Source organism: Natator depressus, chromosome 2 (assembly GCF_965152275.1).
Source record: "Natator depressus isolate rNatDep1 chromosome 2, rNatDep2.hap1, whole genome shotgun sequence".
NCBI lineage: Eukaryota > Metazoa > Chordata > Testudines > Cheloniidae > Natator > Natator depressus.
Genome location: NC_134235.1, coordinates 140738938 through 140756965, shown reverse-complemented (window position 1 = coordinate 140756965; position 18028 = coordinate 140738938). Strand labels below are relative to the sequence as shown.

Genomic DNA, 18028 nt, shown 5'->3' with positions numbered 1-18028 from the left:
GTGTTTATTGTGAATACAGAAAGAATCAGAGTAAGCAATCAATTATAGCTATAACATCTCATTCACTCACACACACACACATACACCCACAAGTTCTGCAAGGCTGTTATAGTTACCAGCCTAGGAGTTGCTTGTGCCAAGTCACTGGCCAAGTGGCCTGGACACGAGGGTGGAGCAGGGCCTTGTCGGATGCGCATCCGATGCTCTTGGAGGTTGGTTTGAAGAATCAGACCCAAAGTCCTCAGGGTCTGTTTTTATAGGGATTTATCCTCATACAAGTTTATAGGTGACAGGTTTCCGAGTGGTAGCCATGTTAGTCTGTATCAGCAAAAACAATGAGGAGTCCTTGTGGCACGTTAGAGACTAACAAATTGATTTAGTTTCTGAGGTGACCCATGCACTCCCAGTCTCTATTCAGGCCTAATTTGATGGTGTCCAGTTTGCAAATTAGTTCCAGTTCTGCAGTTTCTCGATGGAGACTGTTTTTGAAGTTTTTTTGTTGAAGAACTGCCACTTTTAAGTCTGTTACTGAGTGACCAGGGAGATTGAACTGTTCTCCTACTGGTTTTTGAATGTTATAATTCCTGATGTCAAATTTGTGTCCATTTATTCTTTTGCGTAGAGACTGTCCGGTTTGGCCAATGTACATGGCAGAGGGGCATTGCTGGCACATGATGGCATATATCACGTTGGTTAGATGTGCAGGTGAATGAGCCCCTGATGGTGTGGCTGATGTGGTTAGGTCCTATGATGGTGTCCCTTGAATAGATATGCAGACATAGTTGGCACGGGGGTTTGTTGCAGGATTTGGTTCCTGGGTTAGTGTTTTTGTTGTGTGGTGTGTAGGGTTTGCTTCATCATGCTGTTCTCATGTTTGAAGTGATAATCACGTAGATGGCACAGCAATGACAAAATGATGGTATGTTGTTATCTTGTTCTTCAGCCCTCCTGTCCTTGGGGCAAGTATGCCCTCAGGGTTGTCGGGCTATCTCGTCCACTGCATTCTTCAGCCAAACGGTCTTATTTTAAGGCTGGCACCTGAACCTTTAATCTTTCATTCCTCATTCAATCCTACGTACAACTATACTCACACTCCAATGTATATCCTGTCACATCTGTATTTTATCACCTACCCATCCTTTAACATAACCGCTCTAAAATCAGTGGGACATGGCAGACTTCAATAAGTCTATTCATCCCACTTGTTATATCAAAAAGGAAACGATCAAGATAAGCATGCAAGAGTGGGGAGATTTCACAAATCTTACTCCAGAGTTCAGGAAAACAAAGTTGTACCAGCCATAAAGGTCAGCTGTTATCTTGTTACTTTTAGAACAAACGCTTTGTCTCTGCAATTAACACTGACCTTGTAAAACTGACAGGCAATTTCAGTCAACACAGGCTCAGTAGGGTACCTGAGAAACATATTTCTTTCTAATGATCAGGCCAAATTCTGGGGTCTGCTGTGGAGTCACTCTTTCTTACATTTCCCATATTAGAAAGATATCAGTCATCAATCTAGTCCAACATAATCCCCCTCTTGACACTAAGACTATTAATTGCCAGTGTCACTTTCTTTTTAATCTGTTTAATAGAAACTACTGGGAGGCAATTTGGGCCTGTAGGTCTAGCTTTGCATACATTCTTTTTATCCACCAGCACATTCCACACATTCCAATTAAACAAATACAACTCAAAACCAAAATAATTAGTCCCGGGTATAACAGTACAGAGACTACACCAGTAGTTGTTGGGGACCAACCAGAGAATATGTCATAGCAATAAGCCGTTATCTGTCTTTGTGCATTGGCAATTCGTAGCATATCCCCGTTTGCATGTATAATATTGATAGTTCAGTTTCCTGTATTGCCTTTTGTCTGTTCTAAGAACTGTGTTACTTCTTTACCTTTTAGTAAGTAATTGATGAGTTCCTGCCACTCAATACCAAGATTGACGGAAAACTTGGTCGGATCAGTGCCCACAGTAAGCTAGGACTTTTCTGGCTGTGGCAAATAATAAGTGTGGTTATTGGTAAACACAGTACTCACATTGCACTTACATTCAAGTCACCTGATCTGGATGTCCAGGTCATGAGCAGGGATCCATGGGGTGTTTTCTGATCTTGAGCTATTTCCTATTAGTGTAACAGCTAGGATCGTTCAACCTTCTCCCAGGGGTTCTGGAACATGGGTGTTGTTGTACCACTGCTCATGGGTTTCCTCTGCTGTGACTGCACAAATGAGCAAATTAATCCAAATCAGGGACCATCGCACCAACTGTGGTTTCATTCCCCAGGCTGGCTGGGGCGTTCTTTGGCTCTTCTTCGGTGTTATTTTTCACTGTTCTCCTGAAGAAACGAATATGCAGTCCAGACTGGCTGGAGAACATGCACCCACAGCAGGGAGAGTAACAGCAGCACAATCCAATGCCCAGTAGTCCTGTTAAAATAACAATAAAAACACACCACGTCCACAGATCCTGGTATCGAGTCAGCATCGGGGCATTGTGCTTAAAAGCATAATTGTGACAGTATTAATTCAAGCAAACAATTTAATTTGTGAAATGTGAATCCATTTCAATTTACCATCCTTATCAATACGATAAATGAGAGGGCTGAGGCGATCAACTATGGAGTAGGGACCCGTCCATTTTGACTCCAGTGTGTGATCCCTTTTGCCCAATTTCAAATACATCACCTGATCTCCTGCTTCCCATAGCTGAGAATCTCCAGCTTTTTGCTGGTCCATTCTCTTGTTCATCAGCTCAATAGCTTGATTTACCCTGTATTGTAGGGTGGTTTTATCCTCCTGCAGCTGCTTCAGCCACTGCCAATGCTCGTGAGTCCCAGCTGGGTTGTCTCCTGTTGGTTCCACAGCTTGTTCTGGGTCAATGACCAATCTCATAGCTTGCCCAAAGAGAATTTGGTATGGCTGGATTTTAGTTCTCAGCCTATTACTGCTACGAATGGCAGCCAGAATAAGCGGCAGCTTCTCAGACCAGTCTCTGCCAGTGTTATCTACAACTTTTTTCAATGCCTCCTTAACAGTGCAATTCATCCTTTCCATTTGGCCAGAGGATTGAGGCCTGTAGGGTACATGGAATTTGTGGGTAATTCCCAGAGCACTGAGCATAGAGGTGAATACCTCCCCAGCAAATGACCCTCCGTTACTGGAGACGATGACCTCGGGCGTTCCATACCGGCATACCACTTCTGAAAACAACTTTTTGGCAGCCGTCCGAGCACTATTGTTCCTCGTGGGGAAGGCTTCAACCCATCCTGAAAATGAATCTGTGATTACCAGGAAATACCGGAATCCTTTCTTGCGTCTAGGCAACTATTAATTAAATTGATTTGGATCCTATGCCATGGTCCCAGTCGCCACTGCTGGAGCATCTGAGGCAGGTGTGGGGGTTGGGCTCTGTCCCTGGCACATTGTACACAATTTTTGACCCATGTCTCCACATCAGCTCTCATGCACTTTCATTCTTCTACTTGCTTTAACCTTCTCAGTGTCCCCTCTATTCCTTCATGCATAAACCGGTGAGCTATGTTCACTAACTCTTGTCTTTCAGTTTTCCCGGGGATACGGACAGATTCCTTAGCCTTCTGTTCCTGTCTTCTGGTTACCAACACTACTTCGTAGTCTCTGGCTATTGCATCAGCACGGTTATTCCAAATGGTCTCCATTTTGGAGCCCTTCGGTGAGCTTTTACATGTCTGATTTTTAATTGATCAGGGTGGGTGGTAACCCAATTGTAAATCCATTTTCACTCCTTGACATATGCTCTCTCTTTTCCATCTGCAGATTTCCAATCATTCCTTTGCCAGTCAAACATTCAGTGTTGTGCCCCACTCACACAGTAATTACTGTCAGCATAAATGTACACAGTTCTAGGGGAATTCTCATACTGCTTTAAAACTTGATACACAGCATGCAGTTTGATATGTTGTGCTGAGCCGTGATCCAGCTATCCTTTGATCACTTTTTCTTCTAAATTTATGGTAGCGTATCTAATCCTTTTCTTACCCTGTATTGCCACTGAGCTGCTGTCTGTGAACCAGATGTGTTTTTTCTGGCCCACTGTGTTCAATTCTTTAACTGGGGGTGCCTGTACTCGAGCATTTCTTTTCTCCAATGTAATCTTCGGACATTTGTGCTTGATTCCTTTCTCAGTGAGAGTATGTGTCATCAGGTCAGGCTTAGACACAGTCTCAGCAGTGACTCCCCTATTTACTAGGGTCAGAGTCCATTGTGCCATTCTGGTATTAGACACGTTGCCTCCCATTAGTTTTCCAGACAAGATGTATTTTAAAGGAGTGTGGGTATTCTAGATCATAATCGGTGTGCTGCCGGTAAGCGGCTCAAAGGACTGCACCGCCCACACAGCTGCCAGGCATTCTCGCTCACAGGGGTCAAAATTTAACTTTGCTCCCTTCAACTTCTTAGACTCGTATGCCACTGGAAACAGCTTATGTGCTTCATTCTCTTGTAACAGTGTTGCTGCCATGGCCACTTTATTGGCTGCTAGCTGGATGACAAACAACTTGGATTCATCGGAGAAACGCAGGGCAGGGGCGGTCAGAGCCTTCCGTTTTGGTGTGCTTAAAAAGCAGCATCTTGCTCTGGGCCCCACTCCCAATGTGCCTTTTTCTTTAGCAGCTTCCATAAAGGGAGTGTAATTTCAGCATAGTTGTAAATTTGAGACCGCAAGAAATTGAATCCTCCAAACAAGACTCTTAGGGAGTGCATGTCAGTGGGAGTTGGCATCTCAAGTAGGGCCCTTACTTTTCTTTGGTCCACCTGCCTTCCTTCTTGGCCAATTACCATTCCCAAATAAACAACCTGGGGTTGCACAAGCTGTTCCTTCTCCAGGCTTACCTTGAATCTGGTCTCTTGGATCAGGGCAAGGACATCTTCGGTGAGCTTTTGTACCTGTGCCTCAGTTTCCCCCAAAACCAGAATGCCGTCCACACAGGAGAACACAAATGGTCGAGCCTGCAGTTTTAGTCGATCCAGCATATCCCCCACATGTCTGTGTGTGATAGCTGGGGAGTCCTGGAATCCTTGTGGTAAATGCTGGAACGTAAACTGTTGGTCCTTTATGGTGAAGGCAAACTGGTCCTGCGAGTCCAGATGTAGGGGTATGGCAAAGAAATAGTTACCTAGATCAATGACCGAAAAGTACCTGGGTCTGGCTTGAACCCTCTGTATGAGTTGTGTCATATTTGACAAAATAGGGGCCATGGGCATGCTTCCCTTGTTGATTCTCCTATAATCAGTAGTCAAGCGCTATGACTGTCTGTCTGCTTTCATGACCGGTCACACAGGTGAGTTGAAAGGGGAATTTGTTTTTCTGACAACCCCCTGTTTTTCCAGATCCTCGATGATATGGACCAGCTGTGCTTCAGCTTCCTTGGGGTACCGGTATTGCTTTTGTGGCAGCACCAGTTCACCTACAGTTTTAACACAAGCATTAATTTTACCACAGTCTGTTTTTTGGGGGGGTCCAGACGGTAGGGAACTTCAAACGTCACTCTTCCATCTGCTCTGCAGTGAGCGCTGCGATGGGTCTTTCTTTCCTCCTAGTTACAATATTGCCATGGTCCTCCGTCGGCCAATAGGGCACTTCAGGGTAGATCAATTATAATATTTTTAAATAACCAGTCCATACCCAAAATCACATCATTGGTCATATACTTAGTCTGAATCAAATCTCCAGTCATATTGTAGCATTGTATCGAGAAGGGAAAACCTTGTACCGAGAATGGGATTTGTATCCATTCCTGCCCGGTACTGGACTTCCCTTGAAAAGATTGTGGGACAACAGTTTTTCCCTTAGTGCTGGCTCGAGGGGTTGCTTTAACAAGGGACACTGCTGCTCCAGTGTCAATTAGGGCCAATGTAGGAGCTTTGGTTACCCTGCTGGACGTATATATGTGGTCTTCCTCCTGGATTCCAGGTCAGTTTTCCTATGAATCTCCACTGTTGTGCTCTTACATTAGGTGGAGATTCTACATCCAGTGGGCCCCTCTAAAAGTAATCTACTTCTATAGGTGGGGGTGGGGGCAGATCCGGGGAGGTGCGCTTAGGGCAGCTACAACGGCTACGTTCCTCTGCTGCATCTGTAACCTGAAAACCTCTTTTACGATATCCTGGGTAGGGGCCCTATCTAATTTCTCTCTACTTCCTCTCAACTGCATCAAGAGTTTCCATGCCAACCGGCGCATGTCATAGTCGGGCTTACCGGACTCACTTGATTGTTTTTCTCCATACGTGACCGGCTCCAAGGCTGCAATGTAAGGGGCCCGATCCCTTTTTGGGCCCATTTGATCCTGATCTGTTGGACTTTGTCCCTCAAAACAAGGTTTCCGGGCTCTCCCATTGCCCATGTACCAAACCTAGCAGAGTATTCAGGTAGCATAGAAGCAGCACAATCCCTAAGGGAGTCAACTGAGTATGGCAGGGTGTCCACCGTCTGATGTGGACCTGCTTGAACCTGCCCCACTACTGCCTGTAGCAACCCCTGATGAGTTAAATACATTTCAGGCTCTTCATTGGGCTCCTGGGCAGCATTCAGAGCAGCTGCTACCATCTGCCACCGTCCCAGTAATTGTCCCAGTACTGCAAATGTGTATTACTGAGGCTACAATGGTCCCAGTGGCCCACTCCACAATTCCCAAAAATGCTGGAGTTGGCGCAAGTCAGCATCAGCCTCTTGACTTCTTCTATCGACAGGTGTTCTCTTAAGGAGACCTGTAATGATTTTGCAACCCCCATGGAATAATTCTCTCGTGTGAGGGATCCCAAAGCTTTTCCTACTGCTTGCAGATCGGCAGTAGACATAGGGGCTGTCATGACAGTGGTAGTCCCCCCATTTGTCTGGGGGACAGTGGTGGAGATTCAAGTTACGACTGCAACTGGGTTGGGCTCCTAGAGGGAAGTGTTTTCCCAGTCAGCCCCAGTCCACTCCCTATCATAATCACCCCTTGAGGTGCTTTCTTCATAGTTGGGGGTGCTGCACATGCGACCTTCTCCCTCTTCACCCGCTCTAATGGCTGCCACCTGCCGAATGGCAAAGCCCAGCTTGTCTTAGACTCTTTAATTAGTGAATCACAATGACAATGTTTTGCAGGTGTTCTGCCCTGCTCCAAGGTTAATTTCTTTACCATGCCTTGGAGCACATGATTCTCTTTCTCAATTTTCTCAGAGGCTTCAGTTTGGTCTGCCAGGAATATCTCTCTCTCTCTCTGCATTCCTGGAGTGCCTCTTTCACTATTTTTCCAGCTGACTCTGTGTATTTGTAGCCAGCACCTTCCAATTGTCTGCTCCCTTTTTTGTTTGGTTTAGCTTTTCCTATAAAGATGCCTTTTCCTCTTTACATGAAGCCAACCGGAAGGAAGAATCATTACGTGCCTCCTACAACAACCAAATCGCTGCTGCATCTCTTTTGGCAGCACTAGAAGGTTTGTATATGTGGATATACTGAGCCAATCTACCCTCTAGGTCCGAAATAGTGCAGACATCAGCTAGGGCTTGTTCAGTCCAAGGACTGTGCCCAAATTTTTGAAGGATTTGTTTAAAAGGAGTGATTTCCTTAACAAAAGGTGAGGTTGGGGCTACCTCCAGTTCTATTTCCCCTTCAGGCGAGAGCTTACCCTGCCTTTTCTTGAACATTTTTAAAAGCTTCTTCAAACTTTCCCATCACACCTGACAGTTCAGCGAGTGACAGCCTGGATTCTAAAATCCTGTCACACCTAACAGTTCAGCGAGTGACAGAGCCTGGCTTCTGAGCCCTCGTCATCCCTGACAGATCAGCGAGTGACACTGCCTAAATTCTGAGATCGTAGCTTAATAATACGAGGTCTGTATATTTCACCTCTGCCTCCTGGAGGCCAGAAGGCTGGTTAACCAACTTAGAAATGCCGAGCTCAGTAGAGCTGGTGGTGTGCACATCAGTTTTCACAATAACCAGGACATATGCCAGTATTCCCCCTTTCGCAGTTCTCCACCAAAATGTTACAACAAGAAAATAAAAACCAGCAGGATCTTATTACAGGGGATAAGACAATACACCGTGTTTATTGTGAATACAGAAAGAATCAGAGTAAGCAATCAATTATAGCTATAACATCTCATTCACTCACACACACACATACACCCACAAGTTCTGCAAGGTTGTTATAGTTACCAGCCTAGGAGTTGCTTGTGCCAAGTCACTGGCCAAGTGGCCTGGACACGAGGGTGGAGCAGGGCCTTGTCGGATGCGCATCCGATGCTCTTGGAGGTTGGTTTGAAGAATCAGACCCAAAGTCCTCAGGGTCTGTTTTTATAGGGATTTATCCTCATACAAGTTTATAGGTGACAGGTTTCCGAGTGGTAGCCATGTTAGTCTGTATCAGTAAAAACAATGAGGAGTCCTTGTGGTACCTTAGAGACTAACAAATTTATTTGGGCATAAGCTTTTGTGGGCTAAAACCCAGTTAATTAGATGCATGGAGTGGAACATACAGTAGGGAGGTATAAATACACAGCATATGAAAAGATGGGAGTTGCCTTACCAAGTGGGGGGGGGGGGGGGGGGGGTCAGTGCTAACGAGACAATTCAGTTTAAGTTGGAAGTAGGCAATTCTCAACCAGTTGACAAGAAGGAGTGGAAGTCACTTTTGTTGTGTTAATGAGGCCAGTGTAAACAAGTTGGCCCATTTCAGACAGTTGACAGGAAGGTGTGAGTATTTAGCAAGGGGAAATTAGATTTTTTTTAAAACAACAAGGAGTACTTGTGGCACGTTAGAGACTAACAAATTGATTTAGTTTCTGTAGTGACCCATGCACTCCCAGTCTCTATTCAGGCCTAATTTGATGGCGTCCAGTTTGCAAATTAGTTCCAGTTCTGCAGTTTCTTGTTGGAGTCTGTTTTTGAAGTTTTTTTGTTGAAGAACTACCACTTTTATGTCTGATATTGAGTGACCAGGGAGACTGAAGTATTCTCCTACTGGTTTTTGAATATTATAATTCCTGATGTCAGATTTGTGTCCATTTATTCTTTTGTGTAGAGCAGGGGTTGGCAACTTTTCAGAAGTGGTGTGCCGAGTCTTCATTTATTCACTTTAATTTAAGGTTTCGCGTGCCAGTATTGCATTTTAACATTTTTAGAAGGTCTCTCTCTCTAAGTCTATACATTATATAACTAAACTATTGTCGTATGTAAAGTAAACAAGGTTTTCAACATGTTTAAGAAGCTTCATTTAAAATTAAATTAAAATGCTGATCTTATGCCGCCGGCCCGCTGCCAGCCTGTGGTTCCGTTCACCTAGGCCAGCAGCAGGCTGAGCAGGGCCTGCAGCCGCGACCCTGGCTGGCAAGGGGCCGGCAGCCAGAACCCCAGACTGGCAGCAGACTGAGCGGGGCCGGCGGCCGGGACCCCAGACCAGCAGTGGGCTGATTGGCTCAGCCCACTGCCACTCAGCCCACTGCCGGTTTGGGGTTCTGTCCGCCAGCTCCTGCCAGCCAGGGTCCTGGCTGCCGGCCCCGCTCAGCCCGCTGCTGGTCTGGGATCCCGGCCCTGCCCACATAAAGTGGGTACCTACCTTCTCCCTGGTTCTAGCCCATTCTCTTCCTCTCTTTCTGTACTGAGCTGAGGGTGGCAGTGCACTGAGCACAGGGCTGGGGGTGAAGGAGCAGGCTGGGGGTTGGCGTGTAGAGTCTGGCCAGGAGCTAGAATGAGGGAGGGGGCTCAGGGTTGGGGCAGGAGGTTTGGGTGTGGAGTGCTTACCTCGGCAGCTCCCATTTGGTGCAAGGGGTGCAGGTGGGAATGTGGGGGGTGCAAGAGTCAGGGCGTGGGGGTTGGGGGTGTGTGAGGAGGGTGCAGGAGTCAGGGCAGAGGGCTGGGGGTATGTGTGGGGGGTGCTGGAGTCAGGGCTGGGGTTATGGGGGGTTCAGGGGTCAGGGCAGGCGGCTGGAGTGTGTGGGGGGTGCAATGGTCAGGGCAGAGGGCTGGGTGTGGGTGAGGGGGGTGCAGGGGTCAGGGCAGAGGGCTGGGGGTGTGGGCTAGGGTCTTGGGGGTGCTCCCAGCCCCCTGCCCAGAGTGGCTCATGGCAGGGGGCTGGAGGGGATATGCCATGATTCCACCCCGCTTCCCCAAGGCCCCGTCCCCACCTCTTCTCCGCCTCCTCCCCGGAGCAGCGAGCGCACTGCGGCTCCACTTCTCCCCCTCCCCGGCAAGGGCCATCAGCTGATCGGCGGCAGGGAGGGAGAGGAGAGGCAGGAATCCAGCACAGCGGGGGAGGGGGGAGCTTGCCTGCCCTGCAGCAGCAGCCAGCAGGACCAGACTTCTTCACTCTGCCCCCGCGGGGGGGTGGAGAAGAGTGGGCCAGGGCGGGCAGGATTTTTAATGGCACGCTGCTGCCTGCCGGATTCCCGGCAGCCGGCCCCGCTCAGCCCGCTGCTGGCCTGGGTTCAACAGCGGGCTGAGCAGGGCCGGTGGCTGGGACCCGGGAGGCAGCAGCATGCCATTAAAAATTGGCTCATATGCCACCTTTGGCACGTGTTCCATAGGTTGCCGACCCCTGGCGTAGAGACTGTCCGGTTTGGCCAATGTACATGGCAGAGGGGCATTGTTGGCACATATCACGTTGGTTAGATGTGCAGGTGAATGAGCCCTTGATGGTGTGGCTGATGTGGTTAGGTCCTATGATGGTGTCCCTTGAATAGATATGCAGACATAGTTGGCACCGGGGTTTGTTGCAGGATTTGGTTCCTGGGTTAGTGTTTTTGTTGTGTGGTATGTAGGGTTTGCTTCATCATGCTGTTCTCATGTTTGAAGTGATAATCACACAGATGGCACAGCAATGACAAAATGATGGTATGTTGTTATCTTGTTGTTCAGTTCTTTGGCCCTCCTATCCTTGGGGCAAGTATGCCCTCAGGGTTATTGGGCTATCTCGTCCACTGCATTCTTCAGCCAAACGGTCTTATTTTAAGGCTGGCACCTGAACCTTTAATCTTTCATTCCTCATTCAATCCTACATACAACTATACTCACACTCCAATGTATATCCTGTCACATCTGTATTTTATCACCTACCCATCCTTTAACATAACTGCTCTAAAATCAGTGGGACATGGCAGACTTCAATAAGTCTATTCATCCCACTTGTTATATCAAAAAGGAAACGAACAAGATAAGCATGCAAGAGTGGGGAGATTTCACAAATCTTACTCCAGAGTTCAGGAAAACAAAGTTGTACCAGCCATAAAGGTCAGCTGTTATCTTGTTACTTTTAGAACAAACTCTTTGTCTCTGAATGTGTTTCTAAAATTAACACTGACCTTGTAAAACTGACAGGCAATTTCAGTCAACACAGGCTCAGTAGGGTACCTGAGAAACATATTTCTTTCTAATGATCAGGCCAAATTCTGGGGTCTGCTGTGGAGTCACTCTTTCTTACATTTCCCATATTAGAAAGATATCAGTCATCAGTCTAGTCCAACACTGGCTCCACACACACCACTCTCATTAATTTGATTTCACCATTGTTGGCAACAATAGGTTTTAATTCATTTTTATAGTCAGCACTCTGATCTCATGAGGATGGGTGTGATAATTTTAAAATAGGAGTTCTGCACATGAAGTGAGGCTTGGTGATGTTCCTTTGTAGATTAATCTACTTATATTACTATAAATGTTTCTCTGTCCATTTCCTACAATAATTTAATCTCTTTTGTAGTATTTTGAAGATGAATACTAGTTCAAGTGCTTTGTTTTTTCAGATGGTATCTTGAGAAATTTGAAGACTACCCAAAGTCCAGGAAGATTGTGATTCCATTTGTGTTCTGAGGTGTGCGTCATGGAGTTGGCTGACTTTGAATGATGGTGGCTGCTCTTCTGAAAATATTCAGTTCACAAACAACTCCCAACAAGTTAGCCTAAAGGTTTTCTTTGAACATTTTCAGTGCCACTTATATTCGTTTCCTAACATATAAAATACAACTGATGGATAAGGTCATAGTGACAGAAGAATCAGCCATCCTGTTCCTATCTGGAGCACAGTGTAATAAATGCCTTAGTAAGATCATATCTTCATCATTGGAACTTCAGTGGTGCCTGTACTGCTTCTTATCCTGCCTCTACCTGTTGCTGTTTCTGCCTCAGCCAGGCACAATACCTCCAAGATTTCATATATTGCACCATAGCAGTGGGTGCTTGTGCACTATCTACCCCCACACACACACTGGATTGACTTGCCTTACCCCCCATGGATAATCTAGTGCTAGCAGTGTCACTAAATGTAGTCTTTGTACTCAGTATTATACCTAGCCACTGAGCAAGGAGTAGTGGTGAGAGGTACCCTCAGCCCCACACATCTGTGCAGGCACATACAATAGAACACTGTTAACACTACATGCACTACTTATGACAGTAGCAGTAACTTTGGCAAATAATGGGTTAAGATTTATGTCTTCCTCCAGATTGATAACTCTCTCAGGTACTTTTCAGGGGCTGTCTTCTCACCCACTTCCATGACATGTTCTGCTTTCCTTATTTTTTCCGTTGTACTCTTTGTTCCACTTTTTATTTTTCATACAAGAATGTTAGTGTTACTGGTAAATGATTTGCCTTAATTGCTTACTAGTCTTCTAATGACTTTTGCAGTTTCCATTTCGTATCTATTTCTGGTTTAGGGTCTTTGACACTTTTAGCAGTTTTAGGTAGCACTGTTTTCTGGCTTGCCTAAAATAACAAACTTCACCTCCTAAGAGAACTATAGAGAATTTTTCAAAAATGTTTTTACTTCTTTGTGATAAGTGCATGGATGACATCTGTTTTCCAAAGAGAACTGGATTTTTGAATACTTGTTTTTACCTTAATAATGTCAAGTCTGTTCTCCTTTCCTAGATTTGCGAAAGGACTTCTGTGAGCTCACAGTAAACACTCATGAGAGTTCCAGTACCTTAACTGAAAGAGTGGGGCTGTTGAATCTTAAACAGAGACTTAATTGCTGGGTTTTAAATAGAGACTAAAAGTAAATGGAGTTTTAAATAGTGATTTAAAAATCCCTTCTCTTCCCAATTGCTCAGCTTTCAGTCTCCTTTCTCTTGTGATATCTACTGTAAAAGACTATGGTAACTGGAGAAGTAGGAATAAGTCCTGAATCTTTAATGTAAAAAACAAGCAGAAAGTGTTTTAACAATTTTGTTTTCCTTTATTTAAATCCTAAGGAAAGACACAAGCCCAGTTTCTCTTTTTTGGGTGAGGTAGGGGAGGAGGGTTGTTTTTGTTTCCTTGGGAGGTTACCTTTTAAATATTCTCAGTATGCCTGGACACTTTTTAGATCTTAAGTGCTGCTTTGAAGACAAACAAAGCTGTCAAGGTTCCTTCCCCACTCTGAACGCTAGGGTACAGATGTGGGGACCTGCATGAAAAACCTCCTAAGCTTATCTTTACCAGCTTAGGTCAAAACTTCCCCAAGGTACAAAATATTCCACCCTTTGTCCTTGGATTGGCCGCTACCACCACCAATGCCTCATATGACTTCTGTGTATTTAACTGGGAGTGCAAAGTGATCAGAAAGTATGATACCACTGGTTCTTCTTAGAGTGTGTGCAGATGTGTATTCCACACTGGTGTGTTGGCGTCTTGCACACTGCAAGCTGGAGACTTTTTTGCCACAGCTGTACCTTCTCATGGCCCTTCCTGAGGCTACATAAGGGTGCCAGCACCCTGACTCCACTCAGTTCCTTCCTACCACCTGTAACTTGTGAGGAGAATCCAACAGAGGGAGCTCCAATTCAATTTCCCTTCTGCATCACAGTTTGTGACTCAGTCTCCAGTAGTGTAAATAGTTACTTGCAGTTATCACCAATAGTTCGAGTTAATTAGTTTCAGTGTGGTAGCCGTGTTAGTCTGTATCAGCAAAAACAATGAGGAGTCCTTGTGGCACCTTAGAAACTAACAAATTTATTTGGGCATAAGCTTTCATGGGCTAGAACCCACTTCATCAGATGTGGTGTATGAAGTGGGTTCTAGCCCACGAAAGCTTATGCCCAAATAAATTTGTTAGTCTCTAAGGTGCCACAAGAACTCTGTGTTGTTTTTTTAGTTTATTAGTGTATTTAGTTGTATATTTAGTTTTTGGTGTGTGGCCCTGAATGTTATGCACCATTCAGTGGACTTCAAGCATTGCCGGTCATGTGAGGTCTCTGTTCCTAACACTAACCCACACATGCGCTTCTTGGTGTTCCTTGGCAAGGGGCACATAAAGGCAAAGTGCAATAGCTGTTGTTCCTATAAGGAACAGATTGCAAGAGACCATCTTTTAAAGCAACACCTGCTAGAACAGGCTGTGAGACTGCCTCAGCACTGGGCTCCTCCTTCCAACCGCTCAATTAACTCTCTCTAGACATTGTTTTCAGGAGGATCCTCTACCTCTGCAGGAGTTGGGGCCAGTCCCAACAGTCTGATCAGTCATAGAGGCTGGAAAGGGATTGTTCATCATTCCTGCATGTCCCTCAAATGAGGATGCATAAAATGGACTGACGCTACCAGAAATCAAGGAAGGATTAATCCTCCTTTTCATCTAGAGCAGGGGATCACTGTCAGCAAAACTCTGGTACCTAGAGGTGCCAACTGTTGTCTCCCCAGTACCGAGACGGGAGGATCCTGGTGCTGTACTGTTGACTCTGGAACAGTCTACAGCAGGGGCTGGCAAACTTTTTGGCCTGAGGGCCACATTGGGCTTCCAGAATTGTATGGAGGGCTGGTTAGGGGAGCCTGTGTCTCCTATCTAACTCCCACCCCCACCCCTGCTTCTTGCCCTCGGAACTCCTGCCCCATCCAACCCCCCCGTCCCCTGATGCCCCCCTCCCCAGTTCTCCTACCCCACCCCTGACTCCCCTTGCAACCCCCCCGTCTCATTCCTGACTTGCCCCCCTGGACCCCTACCCCATCCAACCACCCCTTCTCCCTGTCCCCTGACCACCCCCAGAACCCCTGCCCCTGACTGCCTCCTGCCACCCCATCCATCCCCTCCTCTCCTTCCTGACTGTGCCCCCAGGACACCTGCCCCATACAACCCCCCTGTTCCCCACTCTGACCCCTATCCACACCCCTGACCACCCCATCCCCAACTCCCCTGCCCTCTATCCAATCCCCCCTGCCCCCTTACCATGCTGCCTGGAGCACCAGTGGCTGGCGGCGCTACAGCCGCACCGCCCGTAGCACTGGTGGCTGGCGGCAGCTCTGCAACTGCGCTGCCCGGCCACCCAGAGTGTTGTGCCAGCGGCATGGTGTGCTGAGGCTATGGGGGGAGGGGTGACAGCAGGGGAGGGGCCAGGGATGAGCCTCAGGGGCCGGGCAGGATGGGCCCGCGGGCCAGATGTGTCCCGCGGGCCGTAGTTTGCCCACCTCTGATCTACAGGGTGGCCATCGAGTCCAGTACCTGTGGAAACTCCAGCATCGTCAGGCTTCCTTTGTCTATCTGTACCATTATGCCCACTACCTTCGGATGTCAGTGCAGGGATGGTACCCCAAACTCTATGCTCTTCATCTCTGGGATAGAGATTGCCTTCAGTTCAGGTACTGATGAAGAGACAGGTTCTGCAAATGGTGCTTATGCAGGCTAGGTCAATACCAAGACACCCCCTGCCCTTGGCACCACCTACAACATCAACCTTGCTACCAGAGTTCTCGGTACTGGTAACTTCCTCTGATTGGGGACCAAATCCTGACCCCTCAACACCAAAAAAGGGCCTATCTTTTGTACTGGACCCAATTATAAGACCATCTACCTCCTGCAGTTTCCTCTCAGGACCAAATACAATGCCAACCACATTACCAATGTTAACTTTTCCATATTGGAGAGTGAACAACTCAGGTTTTCCAGTGATGCCACCAGGTTGGGTGACCCCCACCACCCATCCCTATTGATTATTCAAACAGCTCTTCTCACTCTGGGTCAGAGTCCCCCAGCTCTTTTCCTGCCCCACCTCAGCTAAAGAGATCACATACATCATCCAAACACGCAGGAAGTAAGTGTTGATACCAAGAGCAGAGCCATTCCTGTAGTAGGGACAGACCTGCCTGGCCTGTGAAACATTGGCCTATTAGGTGTGCCTTGTGTTGTAGTGGCCCCCTGGGATACCTCTCTGCCAGATTGCCACATAAGTTAGATGTAAGATCCCCTTATCTGGAGATGGCCCAAGCCACAGTCCAGCCTATTGTGGAAGCTCAGGATTACATTTCTTCTGGGTTATTCTCTGTGGCTAACAGTTTCCCTGAGAACCAGCATGTACCTCATAAAGTACCTTCAGTTCTGTTAGGGGGCTTCTTCCTTCACCCACTTACTTCCCTGGTCCTTCTCGCATGAACAGAGACCAACAATACCCGAAGTCCAAAGGTGCAAACAATTCGATGTTTATTGAGGTGAACTTCCAGCAAGCACGATTCCAGTTTCCTTACTTAGTGTCCCCTTTCCCAGCTCTGACACCACAGAGCCTTACCTGTGTCCCTGTTCCCATTCCCCCCCTTAGCAAAACATGATTCCAATTCCCCATCCCCATTCCCCCCCCCTTTACTTCCTGATTGACTGCAGACTATATAGTAAAACTTGAGTTCTCCTTAGTTATACCTCAACCTATCATTTTACTGAAATTTAACTAACCAATCCTAACATATTGTAACATGATTATTTAACCAATTATATCCCACCACATTAATTAGTTTACACCCAGCAAAATTAATTATACAGCAGACAGAAACAATCACAGAACCAAACAGAGACCATGTAAATAAACAATGGCAAAGTGGGAACTACAATGACAAAACAATACAGAAGTGAGGATTTCACAACTACATCTATAAAGACATAAGGGTTTCCCAGCTGTGTCTATTGATAGTTTTCTGTTCGGTAAGAACTCACTTATCAAACTAAACTTCCTTTTACATCCTCTAGGCTCTTCTCTTTCTCGGGAGGTGATAGATCAGATCACCTTTCTAACAGCCCCAGATTGCCTTATTTCAGCGTGAATACTTTGGAATGTGAGGATGTGACCGGTCGCTTCCCAGCTTATGGCTGCCTCTGCTGCTTAGCCAAAGGCCTTAGCCTAACAACAGGGCCTCAGACTGTCACAGTAAGGGTATGTCTACACTACGGAATAAGGTCGAATTTATAGAAGTCGGTTTTTTAGAAATCGGTTTTATATATTCGAGTGTGTGTGTCCCCACAGAAAATGCTCTAAGTGCATTAACTCGGCGGAGTGCTTCCACAGTACCGAGGCAAGCGTCGACTTCCGGAGTGTTGCACTGTGGGTAGCTATCCCACAGTTCCCGCAGTCTCTGCTGCCCATTGGAATTCTGGGTTGAGATCCCAATGCCTGATGGGGCTAAAACATTGTCGCGGGTGGTTCTGGGTACATATCGTCAGGCCCCCGTTCCCTCCCTCCCTCCGTGAAAGCAAGGGCAGACAATCGTTTCGCGCCTTTTTTCCTGAGTTACCTGTGCAGACGCCATACCACGGCAAGCATGGAGCCCGCTCAGGTAACCGTCACCCTATGTCTCCTGGGTTCTGGCAGACGCGGTACTGCATTGCTACACAGTAGCAGCAACCCATTGCCTTCTGGCAGCAGACGGTGCAATATGACTGGTAGCCGTCATCGTCATGTCCGAGGTGCTCCTGGCCGCGTCGGCTGGGAGCGCCTGGGCAGACATGGGCGCAGGGACTAAATCTGGAGTGACTTGACCAGGTCATTCTCTTTAGTCCTGCAGTCAGTCCTATTGAACCGTCTTATGGTGAGCAGGCAGGCAATACGGATTGCTAGCAGTCGTACTGCACCATCTTCTGCCGGGCAGGCAAGAGATGAGGACGGATAGCAGTTATATTGCACCATCTTCTGCCGGGCAGGCAAGAGATGAGGATGGCTAGCAGTCGTATTGCACCATCTTCTGCCGAGCAGCCATGAGATGTGGATGGCATGCAGTCCTTCTGCACCGTCTGCTGCCAGCCAAAGATGTAAAAGATAGATGGAGTGGA

The 18028-nt window shown here is 46.9% G+C and overlaps 1 protein-coding gene across 3 annotated transcripts in view; it reads left to right on the top strand.

The window, feature by feature from the left end:
- SRD5A1 (steroid 5 alpha-reductase 1) overlaps positions 1-18028 on the top strand; it is a 62253-nt gene that overhangs the window by 42297 nt on the left and 1928 nt on the right. For 2 of the 3 annotated variants that reach the window (XM_074945075.1, XM_074945074.1), the window contains one exon: positions 11772-13173. In XM_074945075.1, the coding sequence (XP_074801176.1) occupies positions 11772-11838 (67 nt within the window). In that variant the 3' untranslated portion in view covers positions 11839-13173. Of the gene's footprint in view, positions 1-11771; positions 13174-16951; positions 17136-18028 lie in introns of those variants that run through there. The other variant, XR_012638206.1, reaches the window with a different exon arrangement.